The sequence below is a fragment of the Hirundo rustica genome, chromosome 2, assembly GCF_015227805.2.
Source record: "Hirundo rustica isolate bHirRus1 chromosome 2, bHirRus1.pri.v3, whole genome shotgun sequence".
Lineage (NCBI taxonomy): Eukaryota > Metazoa > Chordata > Aves > Passeriformes > Hirundinidae > Hirundo > Hirundo rustica.
In genome coordinates, this window is record NC_053451.1 from 104566063 (window position 1) to 104584970 (window position 18908).

The 18908-nt window shown below is 36.8% G+C and overlaps 1 protein-coding gene across 8 annotated transcripts in view; it reads left to right on the forward strand.

Annotated features, from left to right (window-relative positions):
* The window catches only part of CNKSR2 (connector enhancer of kinase suppressor of Ras 2), a 204830-nt gene that overhangs the window by 76054 nt on the left and 109868 nt on the right, over positions 1 to 18908 (forward strand). For 7 of the 8 annotated variants that reach the window (XM_040055339.2, XM_040055341.2, XM_040055344.2 and 4 more), the window contains exons 6-8: positions 6065 to 6184; positions 12662 to 12721; positions 17393 to 17461. In XM_040055339.2, coding sequence (XP_039911273.1) covers positions 6065 to 6184; positions 12662 to 12721; positions 17393 to 17461 — 249 coding nt within the window. The remainder of the gene's footprint in view (positions 1 to 6064; positions 6185 to 12661; positions 12722 to 17392; positions 17462 to 18908) is intronic. The other variant, XM_040055342.2, reaches the window with a different exon arrangement.

Consider the following 18908-nt stretch of genomic DNA (forward strand, 5'->3'; position numbering starts at 1 on the left):
GTGGTATTTTGTGGGAACTCTACAGCTTCAGCTTATATTCAAGGAAGAAGTATTTTTTGTTTGCTCCGAGCAATTTGAGTTTCAAATGCTTTAAAAAGATTTTGATTGTCACTTATGATGTTAGGTTAGTCAGTAAACCAATCTGTTATTCAAGTAAACACATAAAATGTATCTAAAGGAAAAAGGTCTGATTGAAAAATTGCAAAGTTTTAGGATGAAATAACCTACTTGAACTTGTTTATTTCTTCTAAATGGAATTTCAAAGTGCGTCTGGGGAAAAATGTCTTTTCTATAATTTTTTTGTCCCAGAATTGTAGGAGTGTTGAAAAATTTTTTTTAAAGACAAATACATCTCTTAAAGCTTTGGTGTTTTTTTCTGTGATTTCATTCACAGAAACACTTGGTTTCAGTGGAATAAGAAATGTAAAACGACACAGGAGTAATGTCTTGGGTTTTGCTCATTAAAATTCTGAAATATTCATGAATAGAGTATCTCTTCATATTTCTGCCACTTCATTTCTCAGTATGATTTTTCCAGGGTAGCTTTCACTAAGTAAGCGATGTAATAAATAGTTAAATAATATTAATAATAATTTCTTGATATAAACAGAAAGGAAATAGTACTAGAAAACAATACCAACAGAAGTAGATGGCATTAGAAAATAATAATTTCAGAATAGGTTTGAGCCTAAATTGGAAAGGATAAGTCATAGGTGTGGTGCTGGCTTCAAAACTGAAAATTAGTGTTCTCTTGCTAGTTCATATTTAGAATCTTTATATTAATTTAACTTGAGATGATAAAGTATTTGGAAAACTGCTCTACTTAAAAGGCTATCAGTTTATATCTGCTTATTTGGGGAATTGTATGTTAATTGTTAGAAAATTCTGACTGGAGCTGTAGAATACTTGAAGAATAATTCATTGATTCCATCCAGCTGTGCAAGGCTGTATTTGATGGAAATACTCAGTTCAGATAAATCCGTGTGAAGCAGTAGAGTATTAAAGGGAGAGCAAAGCTAGAAGAACTAATTATAGAAAGTAGAAGCCAGGCTTCAGTCAGATTAATAATAAGTTTTAACTGAAAAGTTTTAATAATTTTTCTTTTAACATTTTTAGTTTAATTCCATAAGAAAAAAAAGACTTTTCTTAAGGAGTTTCACTTTTTAAAAATTAGGCTGCATTTTCTGCAAACAGAAAATACAGGTTTTTTGAGTCGGAAAACTAGGAACTGATCTGCAGAGGGAAGCTAATATAGCTAGAACTTTTTTTCAAAAGCAAATGAGCTATTTAAATTTAAAAAGAGTTTCTAAGTTGAAAAAGAGAAAACAAGCAATAGATCAGAATGTTCTTTTTTTCCAAGAGCCTTATTGAAACCACAGATGATAATTTGCTCCCGCCTACTATATTTGAATATTTGTTATAGAAGTATAATGAACTAAAAATATATTGTCAAAAATATCATTTTTATAGTCTTAAAAAAAAAAAAAAGAAAAAGTAACCACCTTCTGCATTTCAAGAGTCTATACCTTGGAAATTGAACTAAACAAATTTCAGTTTAACAGGAGCTTCTGCAGCCAAAAGCAGATGTAGTTCACTGTTTAAACTTCATACATGCACCAGTGCGTGTTCAGGCCCACTTGGTTTTAAGCCTGCTGGAGTTACAGCTGAATTCTATACAGTGTAACAATCATTTTGGACTAAAATTAATTGCTTAATAATTACTTGGTTTGGCTTAATTAATTACACTTCATTCATCTTGGACAGCTGTAACTAACTAAACTAACAGACTGAGCTTAACATTAACGTGGACATTTTTTCTTACTGTTAGTCTTGAAAGTCCCTATGTCTTACTGGTATCCTGTTCCTCACTCACATGCCATAGGTGAGGGTGCTGATGAGGGAGGCTGGTGCTTTTCTTCTCCTCGGTCCTGGGAATGTGGTTAAGACAGATGTTTCAGTATTGCAAATACTTGGCAAGATAGGTTTTAAACCTGGTCCCTAGCCTGGATAAAATGAAGGACAGGGACGAACCTAAGTGTGTTTGCTAGATGAGAAATGCTAGATGAGAAATGCTCGGTGACCCTGGAGCTGCCCGAGTCGAACAGACAATGGATGGCCAGGTTGAAGAAAGGTCCCTGAAGCTGTCCATGGGCACTTCACTGTGCTGCAGACGTTTTCCCAGCACAAACTGAAGCAGCCACTGAGAACTGGAACCGATGCAAATCTAATTCAGTCACCTTTAAGTGTCCATCCTCCTGACTGAAAGAAGGAGCAACTGTGGAAAAGCTGTTAGAAATTGGTACCTTACAGTCCAAAAACACAGGTAGAAACTAAGCATTATCTGTCATTCTTCATGCTCTGAGGCATAAAGAATATGCCTGCTGAGGGAAACATAATGTTTCCCTTTGAATTCCTACCAAACAACGAGGTACTGTGTGGTGATATTTTTTGTTCTCCTTTGAATCATTTAGCTTTGCACATAAAGACTGTGGTGTAGCTTCAATCTGCAATTACGAGTGTGTCACTTGAACAGAGAGGAGAATTTATTAGAAGTGCAGTGATGAGTTACTGCAAAAGAGAACTGAAATCATTCCTTTAAGGCTTATGGTGAGAACAGGGACCATGTGATAAAAGGAGAAAATGTAATTATCTGTTGGTTTCTCTCAGTTAATCTTTTGTAAATTGCTTTTTTTTTTGGCCTGGACAAATCCTTTCCCTGTGTGTAGATACCTTGCAGACTGGGAGCTGAGTGCTGCTTGAAGGCTGGGAATTTTTAATGCCTGCTGATTTTTGTGGGAGCAATTGGATCCTCAGCTTCCTGTGTGTCTTACTGTAACTTATACTGCATTGCAGCAGGCAATCAACACTTACACAGGGTAAAGGATCCTGATCTCGTTAACAATGTTTTCATAATCAGAAGTGTAGTTTTACAAGGCATCCAAAGGTAACCACCATTAAAGAGAAGAGGTGACTATCATCTGATTTTAGCAGAAGTAAAACAGATGTCTATGATACAGATTATCCTGAATAATATTGCTGAGATATAATGTGCTCATAAATTGTTAGGAACAAAATGAGTAGAAAAAGTAAAATGTTTGAGTGCTTTGCCACGTGGCAATGTCTTTGCCTTGGAAGGCCCGGATAGGTCCAAGATCTTTTTCTATATGGATGCCTGAGAGGGAGGAAGCATGCTCCTGGTAACAGACTGTTTGGTTTGTATGCCAATTTATGCTGAATAGCGTATTATCAACACAAACTGTGAGTGAGATATTCCTGAGAGTAAAGGAAGAATGCATTATTTTGCCTGTGTCAGCCTTTGGACATGTTTCCAGTGAGGGTCTGCGTACCCTGCCTTTGCAGTGGGCAGAGAATATCTGCTGTATGTGTGCTTCTTGCTGTCCTGGCTCTCTGGACAAATTCAAAGTTCATGAAAATTTGTCCTTAATGTAAGCCAGATAGATACCTGATCCTACTTACAGTTCAACTCTTTAACCAAGGAATATTTCATGAAAATATTTAAATGTATAATAGTTTATAGGGATAATGTGCTGTTGGGGTGCAGTGGGAATATCTAAGCAAGCTGTGAGACCCAAAAGACTGTAGTCTTTTAGAAATGCACTGAAGCATATGGTAGACTTTTTTATCCTAGCAACTTGGTGATTTTGGTAACCAGTAATCCCAGAGCTCCTCTTGGGGACTATTCACACCACATTGTTTTAGGATTGTAACCAATGTAACTGTACTGGAATTCTGATCCCTGTGGGCATTACTGTGTAGACTGTCTGTACCCCTCTCATGGGGAGGCAGCAGGAGAGACCCTGCTCCAAGGGATTCTTTAATGCATCTCAGCTTAGGCTTCTGCTCCATGCCGTGCTGGACTTGCCCGGCTCCTCTCCTTTCCCCATCATCTCTCAAGGGAGCTGGCAACATGTTTTTTAATGAGGAGATGTGTTGATGAAATGTTACACCTTGTCTTAGGTGGTAGGAACACCCCTTTTCTCTGTGTTTTGGCATCTCTCCGCAATGCAACAGTTCTGGAAGTTGGAGAAAAAAAGTAATTCACTATAAACAGAAGTTTCTCTGAAATTGCTAAGAACTCCATATATTTAATGGGTTTAGAGGAGATTAATAGGAAGAATAGGTAGATGAATACAAGTCTAAAGAGATATAAAAACCTCCATTTTCAATTGCAGAGAATAATTTATAATGTTTATATGCTTGCACAAATATCTGAGTGCTCTGTAATTTTTAGAGCAGATTTTCAATAATTGTCAGTGCAGTTCCAAGATGGAAATAGAAATGACATGCCAACACTGTATTTAAAATCACAAATAAACAGAAATCTAAGCTTGCATTTTTATTTTGTAATTTTATATAATTTTACCTTTTAAAAATGTCAGCTCAAAGCCATTTTCATGTGTCCAAAAGCCATTCAAGAAGCCCAAATTTCAATAAAGGCCTAATTTTCGCTTTTTTGTACTTCAGGAAAAGCACAAACCATTCTTAACCTCGTTTTATGTATTTCTTGATGTCCTTTGTTCAGTAATTATTCTGCATCATGAAAAAGTAGGAAGGTGGTGTGTGTGGCTATGCTTGAAAGTAGTATTTTCTCTGGAAGATGGTCATGTTGGTAATACAAATTTTGTTGTGTTTTGCATTTGATTCTGATTTGCTTATTCACCCTGAAACATTATTGCTCAACAAAATAAGCGGTCTGTATACAAACCTAAACTTTCAACTGTTTGTAAATACTTTAAAGAGGAGAAAAGTGTATTGGTCTCTTAACAGGATTAAGATGTCGTTGTCATTGATTGTTTTTGCTTATTGTGGGTTTTGGGTTGTCGTTCTGTTTTTGGGGAGGGGTGTTTGTTTGGTTGGGGGTTTTTTTGGTGGGTGTTTGTGTTTTTTGTTTTGTTTTTTGTTTTTAATCACTTTTCAAAGTTTTCCTTTTTACGTAAGATATTTGTAGTTTGCGATTTGGAATTATAATGGTGATTTGGTAGGGGGTTATATCCAAATTTACATTACTTTTCCATAGCATTGTTGCAATTTTTTTTACTGTAAGAACTATACCTTGGAATCTTGGAAGATTGATTGGTGCAGCAGTTGTGTGCAGTTGTGTTTCAGTCATTTGAGGAGACGGGTTAGCTTTCATCTTTTGAATTTCAGAGCAGTTAAGCTGGTTCTTAATTGCTTTTGGAGATTCCCACTGTTTTGGGACCAGAAGAATGTCCTAATCCCTGAATTTGCTGACAAAAGATTCATTGGAAACCTGAACAGTTGCTGATAGGGGACTTCCTGGAAAGCACTGGAACTCTCAAAAATCACTTTCTTGCAGAGAGTGATAGGAAAGCCTCGCAGCTTTCCTGCTTCTGAGAAGAGGTTGTTCAGGGAGTGAGAGATCAGGAGATAAAACAGTACCAATTTCACAGTCTCAGCCTTTTCAGAAATTTTTTCTGTATTGCTGCAGAGGCTGCCAGCAATAACTGGTTTAAGAGTTATCCCATTGTGAAGTGGTGATTTATTGTAATCTTCGTGTCTGCAATAGTAAATCATGTTTGGCAGCTGTAGAACATGAGAAACACAGTCCAAAGACAATTAGCATGTTTTATTATATAGAATAAACTTCGGAGTTAATGAGAGTTACCTGTCATCATTAAGAGCCTGATGTTCATCTGTGCTGAACAGCTGCACGTTCAGTGGAAATTAGTGGGCTTGAGGCACTTACTGTCTTCGCAAAAGATGTGGGTAAGGTGGGGGCTGGGGCTCACCACACATACCCTGTGTGCCTGAGCAGGGCATCTATCTGTGAGAGTGCATGGGAACCCCTCTTTGTCTCTGCTCAGATGCAAAAGCATTTGCCTCCTGTTCCTCCCTGGTCTGATGCTGTTAGTTCAGGGTCATCAGGAGATAATGTATTTTGTGTTGTATTGCTGCCTCAGGCCTTTCCCCCTCTGCCTTGTATGTACTTGAAAAATATGGTGATTTAAACTGTATATTGACATGTGAAAAGTTAGCAGTGGTATGCTTATTCAAACATTTTCTTTCCTTTTTTCTTTCCTAGTGTAAAACTCTTTCTGGTGTCTGTGACCACATTATCTCACTCTCTTCTGATCCGCTGGTTTCGCAGTCTGCCCATCTTGAAGTGATCCAGCTTACAAACATCAAGCCAAGTGAAGGGCTGGTAAGAAGTACGCAGTTAATCAAACCCGTCATCCAGGATGAGAAAGTGATTTTATTTATTTATTTTTTTTAATAAATTAATGAATATGACGTGAATGGGAAAATGAATAGGACATTTTAGCCTTTTGTGTTTGAAAGTTTGAAAAGAGTTTGATTCCTCATGCCAGTTTGGTTTCTTATGCAGCTGGGCCAACAGGGAAGTATTTTTTAAAGCTGACTGAAGTATACAGAGTTCAGTGAGCAGGGAGAAGTGAGTAAGACGTTCTTGCCATTTATACTAGGTTCTGAAAAATGGTTCAGATTGTTCTAGGATCTTGAAGTCTGAAGGGACTTAAATTACTAATATCAACTCAACCAAGAAGTTTGCGTGGGCTTATGCACAAAACCTGTCAGATTCTGGAAAATGTTTCATAGTATCTCGGGGATATAAAGCTATTTTATAAGTTATTCCAGGGCTTCACAGCACTACTGATAAGTAACTCGTTGAATTTTACTGCAGGAATTTGGCATTTTTAATCTGGTGCTTGTAGAGGCTCTTAATACAGCTATCCTGTGTTTGTTGTTCAAGAGCTGACCATTGATCTCTTGTTTACTCAAGTATCCCAACATCCACTGCATGGTGAAAACCAACACTGGTAACAATTCCAGATATATAGCTTTACATCATTAATAATATCTGTTCCCATAATTATTGGAGGTGGAAAATGAGAATTTAGAATACAGTTAAACATTCTTTGTCTAAAGAAATAGCTTCTGCAACTTCTGATCAAGCTTATTCTCATTCCACATTCTTGAATAGTCTTGAAAGAGGACTGCTCTACTCTTTGCAGCAGGTTTTTGAAGTTGTCTGGATGTTGTAGTTTTGGAGAATATTTTGGTTTGTGGATTGGTTGTTGCTGGGTTTTGGGTTGATTTGTTTTTCTTGGCCAAGTTGGGTATGCCAAGTTATTTAGAGCAATTGTACACTAAATTAATTTTCCATTCTTTTGGAAAATTGCAATTAAAATTTGAGAAAACCCCCAAACACTTGGATGAGTCGATACAGCCCCATCCTTTGTTTTAGTCTGCAGTTTGTTTTCCCTTCCTCTTCTGGCTTTCTTTTTTATCTCTGAATCCATTTTAAACTTGTCCTTCAGGATTTCAGCTTCTCAAGGATTCTCTCCTTCTCTTTTCCTTCTCTTTCCCCTGTAATTTTAACTCTTCCATCACCTCACTGCAGTCAAACTTTTGAAACCCTTTCTTCTATTGCAATGAGAAAATCTTCCTCTTGCTCTTAATCACCTTTTTGTGAGTGCTGTCCATTTTTATCTGAACTTGATTTTTTTTTCTTTCTGTCTTGTGACTGGGTTTTTTTTGCGTTTTTTCTCCTTCATTTAAGTCTTCGTGTAGGTTGGTATGAACTCCCAGGGACTGAAAAATGTTGAATGGTATTTTTGTAAATAAGAATGTGTTTCGTGGATCTGTTCCTGCTGGGTAGCTGATGAGAGAATCTCTTTCCCTCTCTGTGTCTGTTTTATACCCTCTGTCTGTCTTGTCTGTTTAAACTGGAAACTCTTCAAGGCTGGGCTTTTTCTTTTTATCTATTTGTGAATGAATTTAGCAGGATTTTGATGTCATTGTCATAAAAATAATTGTGTGCATTTTTTAAAAAAAAGGAAAATAACAACCATACAGTATACAAGCCTTAGAAGGATACAATGCCATTTTGACACAGTCATGTTTTTTTCCCTCTCATCCTTGCCTGCATGCCACTATTGTGTTGCCTCAGCATTGTGCTGTCTCCTCTAGATTGTGAGCTCTCCAGAGCAGGCACCAGGGATGCTGAAAATCATCCCCTTCCCTTTGTAACAGCGCCAGTCGTGCCAACAGACCACCTTTGTTGTGGTTCTTGGTGCTTTACATGTTTTTGGGTTCTTGGGGTTTTGTTTGTTTGCTTCTTAACCTAATACGTTTGAATTAGGACACAGTGAATGCACATCAGTACTGCCCCACTGACTGCTGAGGGTGTCAATTTAAGAACTGATAGTGGAGCTTGGAGTTGTAAATATTCTCTGCACATAAGAAATGCTGGGACAAATGTGAAGCTCAATCATTTCTGGACCTTCTTCCAGGATTTGTGCATTGATGGAGGTGAAATAATGGTTTATTGTCAACTTTGCTGTAGAGTTTTGACCCACATGACAGTTCCGTGCTGACTTTACCAATCACTAAAGAAAATGTTCTATAAGAATGGAAGGACTTCAGGCAGAAGAAAAAGACAAGGATGGCTGCTAACTGGGAAGATATTTTGTCACTTTTCATGAACAGAATATCTGCCATCTCAAATTCAACAGATAAGAAGCTAAAGTAAATCTGGGAGGGAAGAAGGAAAGGAGATGAGAAGGAAATTAAAAGGTTGGAAAACAATGCTGTTTCTCTAAACTCGTGGTAAATATATGATGGAATTAAGAAAATGCTTGAAGCTTTTACAACTTAAAGAACATTGGCATGGTCAGGATATTTTAATCAATACAAATAGTTCCTTCATTGTGTTTGCTCTTTTCATATGGAAAAGTAAGTATTTGTCAGAGGTAAATGTAAACTTTCAGACTTACACCTGAATGCAGAAGAAACAACTAAATGTGTTACCATGTCTTATAGATATTAAAACTATCTAACACCTATGACTAAATAACCTTTGAAGCAGCTAAAAACCTGTCAAGCCGAAAATGCTTTTAGGGTGTGATGTGGAGAACCTCTTGTGTACTGAGTAAAGCAATGTTACGGGTGGGATTTGGTATTGGTTTTGTTGTTTGTTTTTCTTTCCTTTTTTGTTTTCCCTCAAGCCTTGTTTCTTATGACTGGCATTCACGTGTTCTCCAGTGAGTGCTGCTGGGGGAAGAGATGTTGCCTGCAGTGGCAGTGCAGTAAGGATGAAAAGAGTTGTGACGGTAGAAAGTTCTTTTAAAAGCCTTAAAATGGATTAATGTGGTCAACTTTGCAATCAACAACGTGGTCCCATGTGTAATCCTTTTTTTTTTTTTTTTGAGGACTTGCAAGTTGTTTCATCTGTATCAGTAAGCAGAATTTAATTGTGTATGTTTTTTACATTCCTGATACACAAAGAGACAAAACTGACTAGCTTAGGTAGTATGTTTTACCAGGAAACAGACTTAAAAATGTCGCTGCTTGACTAAAAACAGTGAGTGTATTTAGACAAAAAGCAGAAAACCAAGTAGTTCTTGGGTAGTTTTTCTGCAACAATCCCTTTCTACTGTATTTTTAATATAGAACAGAATATCAGAGAACTGTGGCAAAGATTAATCTTGAATTTCGGTTGTTTCCTGTGCATATAATTATTTTAATCCCAGTCAGGTAAGTGGCTGTGATATGATTTCAGGGGTTCAGAAATGCAAATGTAAATTGATCAGAACATGAGAGTGATTGTTCAGGGTTCCTTTTTGCCTGCTGAAGCAAACACAAAAGAAGCTTGTAATGTAAGAAATTGCATAAAATGCAAGTTGTAGATACAGCAGGGTGTGGCAGCTGATTAAAGTGTATTGCTTACTTCCTTTCTAGGATTCCAGTGTACTAATATTCTTGATATTTCTTTTGAATTTTTTAGTTTGAAATACTGAAAGAGCTGGGAAAGAATAATGAACAGCATTCTGAGAGCTCTTTGGGGTTAAAGAGGCACATGCAACTTTGGAGAGCTCCATGAAAATGGAGTGAAAGTAAAAATTCTGTTACATGTGTGATAAAATGAAATTAGTATCTTCTTCCCTTTTCCATCCAGCATTGCTTAAAATATTGAGAAATATGTTATATATTTATATACATAAAATATGTGAGAAATATATCACATTCTGTTTTAATCACTGAAAAAATATATAAACAAAAACAAAGAAGGGGGAGAGAGAAAAAGCACAGAAGGTCTCTTTTCTAACCCTTAATTTAATCACCAAGATAAATTGTAATGGTTGCTTTGAAATAAGAGCTCTCTCCATAACTGATAAGGACAACCTCTCATGTAATTTAGCATGAGTTACTTGTTTTTTAATCTAGGCATACATTTATTCCTGATTACTAGGTTGGTTAGTTTATGATGATTTTAGTCATGTAAACTGAATTATCTTTCCTTTTTCTGGTGTAACTGATTCTTGTAAACTCTTAAGAACTTATATTTGAATACCTAAGACTGTATCTACCAGTTTCTTTCAGTGCAAGTGTATTCTTGATTGCTAAAAGTACTACTGATATTGTGCAGCTACAAGGAGGCAGAGAGAGGAAAACTTGTAAATGTCTGTGGTATTCTTATTTCCATTCCAGATCAAACAGCTGTAAGCCAGAAATGTTCTGTTCTCTTCTCTGTACCATTTCCCGTATATTGTTCACTTAAAACAAGGAGTGGAGAAACGTGGATGAAAGGGGCTCATTTTTGAGCAAACTGTTACCTCTCCTCAATGAAAAGCTCCTTTATATCAAGAATTTTGTTGACTCTTGTAAAATAAATGTGACATGGTACTAATATAACATTTATTTTGTTCATGTGAAATAAATGCAATCTAGGGTGGATATTTTTCAGCTTTCTTCTTCCCTCTCTTTCTTAATGTGTGCAAAATCTTGATCCTAGCCTTTAAAGAACGTCCTGCAAAAGTTCTTTCTCCTCATTTGCATTTTCAAAGTCTTTTAAATTTATCAAAAAGACTAGATTGGATGTGAATTGTCCTCTGGAACGATAACACACTTGGATGAACTTACTATCCCTTGGAACAATGCTTTGCACAAAACTAAACACCATGTAACCGTTAAACCCTGACGTTTAAGGTTGAAAGCAGTACCTCACTGTGAATGAAAATAAAGATGTCTTTCTTCAGAAATTGCAATGTTTGGGGACCTGACTCAAAGTTCCTGTCACCATGGTCACTGTGATTTTAGCTCTTGCCATATTGCAGGGTGTGTGGCCCAGTGACTTAGATGGGGGACCTGAGGCCCTGATTAGTGATGTTTTGAGGGTAGTTGTGTGTACCAGGGAGCAGATACCAACATATCTCAGCCTCTTGTGTGGCTCACTATGTTTCCTGTAAGATACCTTAGTGTTAAGATGTGTGTATATTATTAGTGTTTCCCTACCTCACAGGGGTGTTGTGAGGATGAATGTATGGAAAAAGCCATTCTATATTTGAGTTAAGCCAAAGATGTGTGATGGAACCAATCAATGGACAAATTGGTGATGGTACACAGAGGAGCTGAAAGTTGAAGGATGATGTCAGGGGGTTTCTGACTGTGTAGTAATAAGTAAGTTCTGGATTTTTTGCCTTCGAGCTGTGGCAGCTGAATATGATAACTGGGTTTGATGTGATTAACAGTATGTAATTGTGCAGAATAAAATAGGCGTTCACTTTTGAGCCCCTATCCAGAGAAACTCAGGAAGACCCTGGCTTGTTTTACTGGGGATATTATCCACTTTGTTAATTCAGGTGTACTTCCTCATATCTGCTCCCAAAAGTCTGCCAGTTCTGTTCCCAATGTAGATTAGTCCAACTTGATCTGTCTTCTTTGCCTCTTTACCATACTTAGTCACCACTGAGTGCACTGGGCTCCTCAGCTAGGAACAGACTTCTCTGTGGCACTCTGATTAAAAAGAGAAAAAGTAGGTTATGGAGAGGATGTTTACTCAGGCACTCAGTGTTTACCTGCTTTCTGTAAAGTGGTTGAGGGGAAAGGAGATTCCTCAGAAATTGTTGAGTGCTCAGTATATGTCAATTATCTCTCATTTCTCCTTCTCTCAGTGTCACGGTGGATGCTGCTAAAATGTTTGAATTGAGGCTTGGTGAAAAGACATATTCGAAACACTGTCTTGAACTACTCATGCGGGAACTTCTGTCTGTTCATAAGCTATCTCTCCTTTTTTGTATTTTTTTAAAAGAAGTGGGATAGCTAACAAAGTTGATGTTGACTTTTTTATCGTTTAGTTTTATAGAGGAAGTGTTCATTGGGATGAGTGAGGCTATGAGAAGGTGTTACAGCCATTTTGCAGGCACTGTTCCAAGCACTGGTTAGCAGTTTGAAAGTTGTGTTTGCAGCGTTGCCTACTGAAGACTCCAGATCTTTTAAAACTCAATGTAGTTTTCAAAGCAAAATGGGCATATTGATCATACTAAGGCAATTTGTAAATCTTGGTCTTTTTGTAAGGCATTGTTCTACTTGTAGTTGAAGAAGTGTATTAAAAAAATGGTGGAGCACTGATGGACTTAACTATGGTAAACATTTTAGTTTTCTATTGCCAGTTAGGGCTATAATAATTTGGGCTGTTCTTGTGTATAAAAAAGCACTTCTTAGGCAGAGATAAATTACTCATGGCATGCGTTAAATTCCACAAATCTTAAAGAAAACAAAAAGAAAAGGGAGATTCTTTAAGAGATATGCAAGTTTTGTTTGGATGGTGATGGTTTGTGAAACACTTTAAAAATTCTTTCCCATGATGTCTTTTTCTTAGGGTATGTACATTAAGTCAACATATGATGGTCTTCATGTAATTACTGGAACAACAGAAAATGTAAGTATTGTTAATACTGTATGTTCAGGCCTGGAAACCTTTCTGACCTTACCTGTGGTTAATGCTTTCCCTTTGCTGTAAACTACATTTTGCTTGCAAACTTGTGCTGGTTGGCTGTTAAGGACCAATGGCATGTTGGACAGCAGAGATGCTTGTGCTTGTTTACCTCAGAATTGAAAGAGTTGTTGCCAGTTAAGGACCAAGAGAATCAGTCTTGATTTGTTCTTGCAAGACACTTAAAATGCTCCAGTTGATCAAGACAGGAAGCAGCTGTCTTGGAGTTACTTTGCTCTGTGAATAAAAGATAAATGTCTATATTATATTGAGACTGTTATGCTGAAGTTTGCTGCAGTGTTAGACAAACAGCTTTTATATTTTCCATCTATCAAGCTTCATTTTTTAATAAGTGAGTGCATGGAAATGGATATCCCTTCACATTGACAAATAACCATGTATTTCTGCATGAACTTCTGAGTAATGCCTATGGAAGGGAACACTTACTACCAGTGTTAAAGGCATTAAAGAGCAAGTAAAACATAACAGACTACTTTTCAAAAGCCTTTGAAATACAACCTCTTTCCCTTGTACACTATATTTAGGGAACTGGATGTCTGTTAGGAGTTGAGCAAAATCATAATTGTGTGTGAAAAGGCTTCTATCCATAATCTTCAGTTAATGTGGAAGAATCACTAAACAACACTGAACTGTTCCGTAATGATTTAGGCAATTCCTTTCAAAGATTTTGATGGCATTTTCTTAAAATGAAGCTGTCAGAAATGTTTGTTTTATCATGCTACTGTTTCATCCTGTGGGAAGTGCAAACTACCTACATGACATTTACAGCTGCTCCATCTGATCTGCAGTGAGATTCTGTTAACATCTCAATAAAATAGGAATATAATTTTCATCCTTTCATATCAACTGCAATCTGGTAGCCTTTTTCCTGTCTGTTTTTTGCTGTGGGCAGAACATGTGTGGGTCATAACCAATAGATAATACCTGTTGTACAATTTGTGTGAATGCCACCTGTCGTGGAATAAAAAAAAGGAATTTCAAGGAAAATAAAAATTCTAGAGAGTCAGGCCTACAGCTACAGACATCATTAGTGAAATTAGTAAAAGTAAACAAACAAAACAGAATTACAGTTGAGCTTAATCTAGAAAATATATGAGATAAAGAGAGCAATTTTTATAGTTGAATCTCTCAAATTAAAGAAGGAACAATTTCTTTCCATAACTTGCTAATGGATTTAATTTCCCAGAGGCAAAGATAAAAATAAAATCCTAATGCATTCCCTCAAAACTCTATCTTTTGTGATTCATGAATATAATTTAAAGCTATGTCAGGAAGCTTCAGTCATGATGACTCTTGTGCTGCTACCGACTCTTTCACTCATTGTGACACCCTGGAGGTGCTCATGCCAGACCAAGAAACTGAACTCTTTGTCAAGGGGAAAAGCTGCTGTGTGTTAAAGCAGTTGTGAAAATGAGCAGTCCTTTAGAGAAAGAAGGGTGTCTCCTGCTTTTAAGATCACAATTTCTAGCTGCTTTCTTACACACACACATGCACACTTTTGATTTTGGTAGATGGGAGGAGAAAGATCTAAGCAGCATGGCCAGAATAAGATCATGATGGTGCACATGTGATCTGACCTGCTGGCCTTAACATGTTTGCCTCTTTGCAGTACAGTTTAACTTCTAGGAAACAAGAATCCAAATTCTCTTGCATTTGAACAAAATTTTGTGTCCTTTGAATTTCCAAGTCTTCTCTCCCAAGTGAGGCAGTAACAGAATTGTCTGAAAGATCCTGGAGAAGAACATGTGTCTGTATTAAACACAGTACCATGGTAGTCCTCTCCACATTAATGTAAGAAAGTAGTTCTGTAATGACAGTTCTGCTTTTTCTGTCTGGCCTTTGAGGTGTTTGATGTCCAGCTGCAAAGCCCATTAGAGTTTAGGTCTTGCTGTTTGGCCGTAGGAGTCATCTCCCCCAATACGTTTGCCATGCAGATCAAAGCAGCTGAGCTCTGAAGCTTAGACTGAGAGAGAGAGAGCAGCGTTCCTCACAGGTCACTGCCCTGTAAGGGCTTCTCTCTGGTGGCCCTGTAGCATTAGAGCTTTCCAGTTTGTGTCTTCTGTCTTTTGCTTGGAAGTAACAATCTAAAGGGTGTTTTGGTCAAACAAAATTTTAGGTTTCTTGTTGAGTAGCCCATCTAGACCATGTTGGAGAGATTCTTTTAATTCACAAACCAAACATGTGCTTCAGATAAGACCATTTTGTCCTTTGATTTTCCAATAAAAAAGAACATTTTTCTAAAGTAATAGCATGCAGTGCATCTCCAGCAGCAATGTAGCTTTGAAGAGGATGCTCCCAGTGTCACCCCTTACTGTGGTCTGGTTGGCTTTGCATGATGCCCTTAGATCATAGGGAAGAGAGATTTTCAGAAGAAATAGTACCAAAATCTCTGTGGGCATGCAGCACTTGTTCTCCAGAGGCTCTAAATTGGACTTTGAGATAGTGTGAGTATACCAGGGGAACAGGAAAAAGACAACGTTTATCCTAAAGGACAAAACTAAATCTATTCTAAAGAATAAATCTAAGCAGTTTCTGAATAGCTTTTAGTTATTGATGTGTGAGCCTCAGTGACAGGTGCTTCCATCTCTTCAGCTCCCTGTTGAACGAATTACCAGCTAATGAAGATACATTTGTGGTGTGGCACACTTTGTTCCTCCTGGTAGGACTTCATGAGTGGATCCTCTGCTTAATGATCAGCCTGTACATCTAAAAAAGAAAGACCTTATTGATTCTCCTGTCTTTTCCATAAATAGCCATGATAAAAGATACTATTTTACATCAAGGTCTGTTTTTTACTGGAGAGGAAAAAGCAGTGAGGAACAGGAGTTACAACCCCTTCATAAGACCACAGCCTTGACATATCTTTATAAATGATTTTTACCTCACCTTGTGGTGAGGCATAATTGCAATGACATTTTTAACACAGACCTTTCCAGTTTGAAGATTCTCAGACCATGTTTTAATGGGTTGGCAAACTTGACCTGTTTTGTCAAGATTTAAGTTGCAAATGCTGAAGACACTGTAAAGCAAAGGACGTATCATAATAAAGTCCTGAAGAGTTCAAGGGTAATGACACAGAATTCACCTGCTTTTGCATTTTAAAAGTTTTAGGTATAACTACATCTGAGCTAAAAGAACTGTATTATATAGGAGGATTATAAAGATTGTAGAGGTATGAATGAGTAAATGTGGTGTTGTGAAATGGCAGACAGAAGACAGATTGTTAGGGCATAATCACCAATGTTAAAATTTTTTCCCAAGTCACTTGGCCAGTACTTTTATTGCTTAAATAGTGCCAGCATGTCAAGACTGGTGTTCTTTATATTAGTAAAATGACATTCTTACCAGCCCAGTTTGATTTAGGATGTTCTGTTCAATGTCTCCTAGGACTGAGTCATGAGTGACCCTTCTTTCAGCCTCTCATGTTTCTCAGATATCTTTCATTTGTACACTCTCCTTAACTTAGGCCATGAATTATGTTTAATTGAACTAGAAAGTCACGGCTTAGCTGTGGGACATGTGTTTTGAATGGGGATGTAGTACATAAGTCATTGCAAAAAGTCCACATTTCAGGCCTGGAGCATTTTCTTTAGGTGACCTGTTATCTCAACTGAAAATTAAATTAATTTCACTCATTAACATAAAATTTGTAGCAGATCTTTTTTGCTCCTGAGCAACATGTTTCCTCTGGGTTCTTTTTTCAAACTGTCAGTCTCACCTTCTACTGTGGAGTCAGTTAAGTGCCTTCTGGCAGCCACAGTATTGTAAGAAAAATGAAAGTGTGACTCTGAAAAACTGAAGGAATTTATTTCCCTTTAAACTTAGAGGTATTCCCCTCAGAAAATAGTTGGTCTGCTGTAAAGAGAGAAGAAGGGAAAGTTTGTGGGGCTTTCACTTTATGGAAGGGGCATTTTTTGTTGTGGTTTATATATATATATATATTTGTTGTTATTGTCACTGAGACTTTTTCTGAGTCAAAAGCAAAGTACAAAACTACTTTGCTTTTTTGAAAGTGTGATTACTGTAGGATTTTAACAATGGTTATATTTCTTTCATCCAAATAATGTTCCAAAACCAAAGTTACTATTAACTAACTTGCTCTTCCTAGGTTGTACCTAACCCAATCTTCTTTTCTTGTGTGCTCTTTTCAGAACAGTAATTTACTAAAGCTCTCTGCAACATATTGAAATATTGTAGAATAAAAAGACAATTTTATGAAATTTGTTTATGAAGAATTGCCAGTTAGTCTTGATAGGTTCAAAAGTCAGCCAAAGATTGGCTTTCAAGATTTAAGAGATGTTGGGTAGATTTAAGCTTCCTTTTGTCAGGATAAAATTCCAAAGAAATCATTAGGACTCAGTTATCATTTATATTCATACTTCTCTTCACATGTGATTTTATTGTGTAGAACAGTGCATATTGTTTTTCTCCAATAATAACAAACTGTTTTACTGCATATTTCTTTAATTCTTTATTTCACAGTAGAATGTCTATCAGTCTAACCTGATTTCCATAGCTTAGCAATCATACTGCTGAAAGAGAGATGATGACTGGTAAGACCTGTATTCTTGATCATCTCTTTTATTTTAAATTCAGTCACCTGCAGATCGGTGCAAGAAAATCCATGCTGGGGATGAAGTGATTCAAGTTAACCACCAAACTGTGGTATGTATAACTATGTTCTGTGTCAATTGGAGATAGACGTGTTGGGGCACATTAGCATGTGTAGAGAAGAATTGTGTAGAAAAATGTGTTTTTATAAATCATTATTTCTTCTAACATCTAAATTTTCCTTTTTTCTTTTGAAACCACATAGTTCTGAAGTCTTGCTAGACCCTGATCATCTGAGTATTACAGGAGATATCAAGTTAGGCTAGATATCTTTGTCTTGGGAGATGAGTTAGGCTGTTTTCTGCTTGCCCATGCACTCTTAATAAACAGTTGGTTTAAGTGTAATGGAAATTTTGGGTTGAAGGGATGCACAGAGTTGGAAATACATTATACCCTTGTGGGTTTAAGATCAAGGATGCTTCCTTGAAGCTGGAAAACCTTCTACTTTCCAAACACACCAGAAAGTGTGGTTTTTAAGAAGACAAGCATGTGAAATTCCCATAGGGGTACATAGGGTGATTGACTTAAAGACAGATTTTAAACTTGGAAACTTAAAATTAAACAAACCTTTCTGATATGATAGTCAAGAATATTAATACCATGCAAATTGCCTTTTGTGGGAACAGATACTTGTTAGGGCCAAGTTATTTTATTTAGGATTAGTGAACTGTTAAAATTAATTTACCTTTTCTAAGGTAAGGCTTTGTAAGGGAAAAGGCAGACTTACAGTATGGAAAGCAGCTATTCTTTTTCCAAAGTATGAAGTTTCTTGAGAGTACTGAAAGTCAATATATGGTATTAGTGCAGCAGGCATTTGTTAAAAGTTGTGTTTTGTCATTCCACACGGGACTCCACTTCCAGCTTTAGGCCATTGTACATCATGTCAGCTCCTCTGCACAGATTAGAGTAATATTTCACTATACCCTCTAGTTAAGTTTGAAATCAAAAATACTCTGCGTATGTGGAACTTAACAGATGAGAAGCTATATTTTGAGCTATGCAATGTAATTTGATAAATCTGAGCAGGTCAGGGTGAATTTTAATACTATTTTGGCCATACAGCTTCTTTATAAGTGTTGTATTCCATGATTACTTTTCATGTACAGTTGACGACTAATTTCTTTGCTTTTCTTCACTAAGGGAGTTTTTGATATCAATTTAATTTGAAAATCATTTTAGAGCATTATTATTTTGGCTATTAAAAGGTATCCACATCTGAGCAAACACATTATTAAACATTCAGTACTAGCTAGCTAGTTTTCAAAAAAATTTCTGATGGTGCTGTAAAGTTGCCTTGTCAACTTGAAAATTTCCAGTTGGCTAGGTATTTATTCTAGTTTTCTTAGTACATCTATACTGCGTTTATTTGATGGAAAGATCAGATTCTTAACCTTAATGCTAATAGTAACATTTTGGCTAGCCTCACGATGAGCTTTCTTGCCTACCTGGATGGAATATTTAATGTAGGATTTGGGTGTCCTTGCTTTTGTATAAGTGAAAT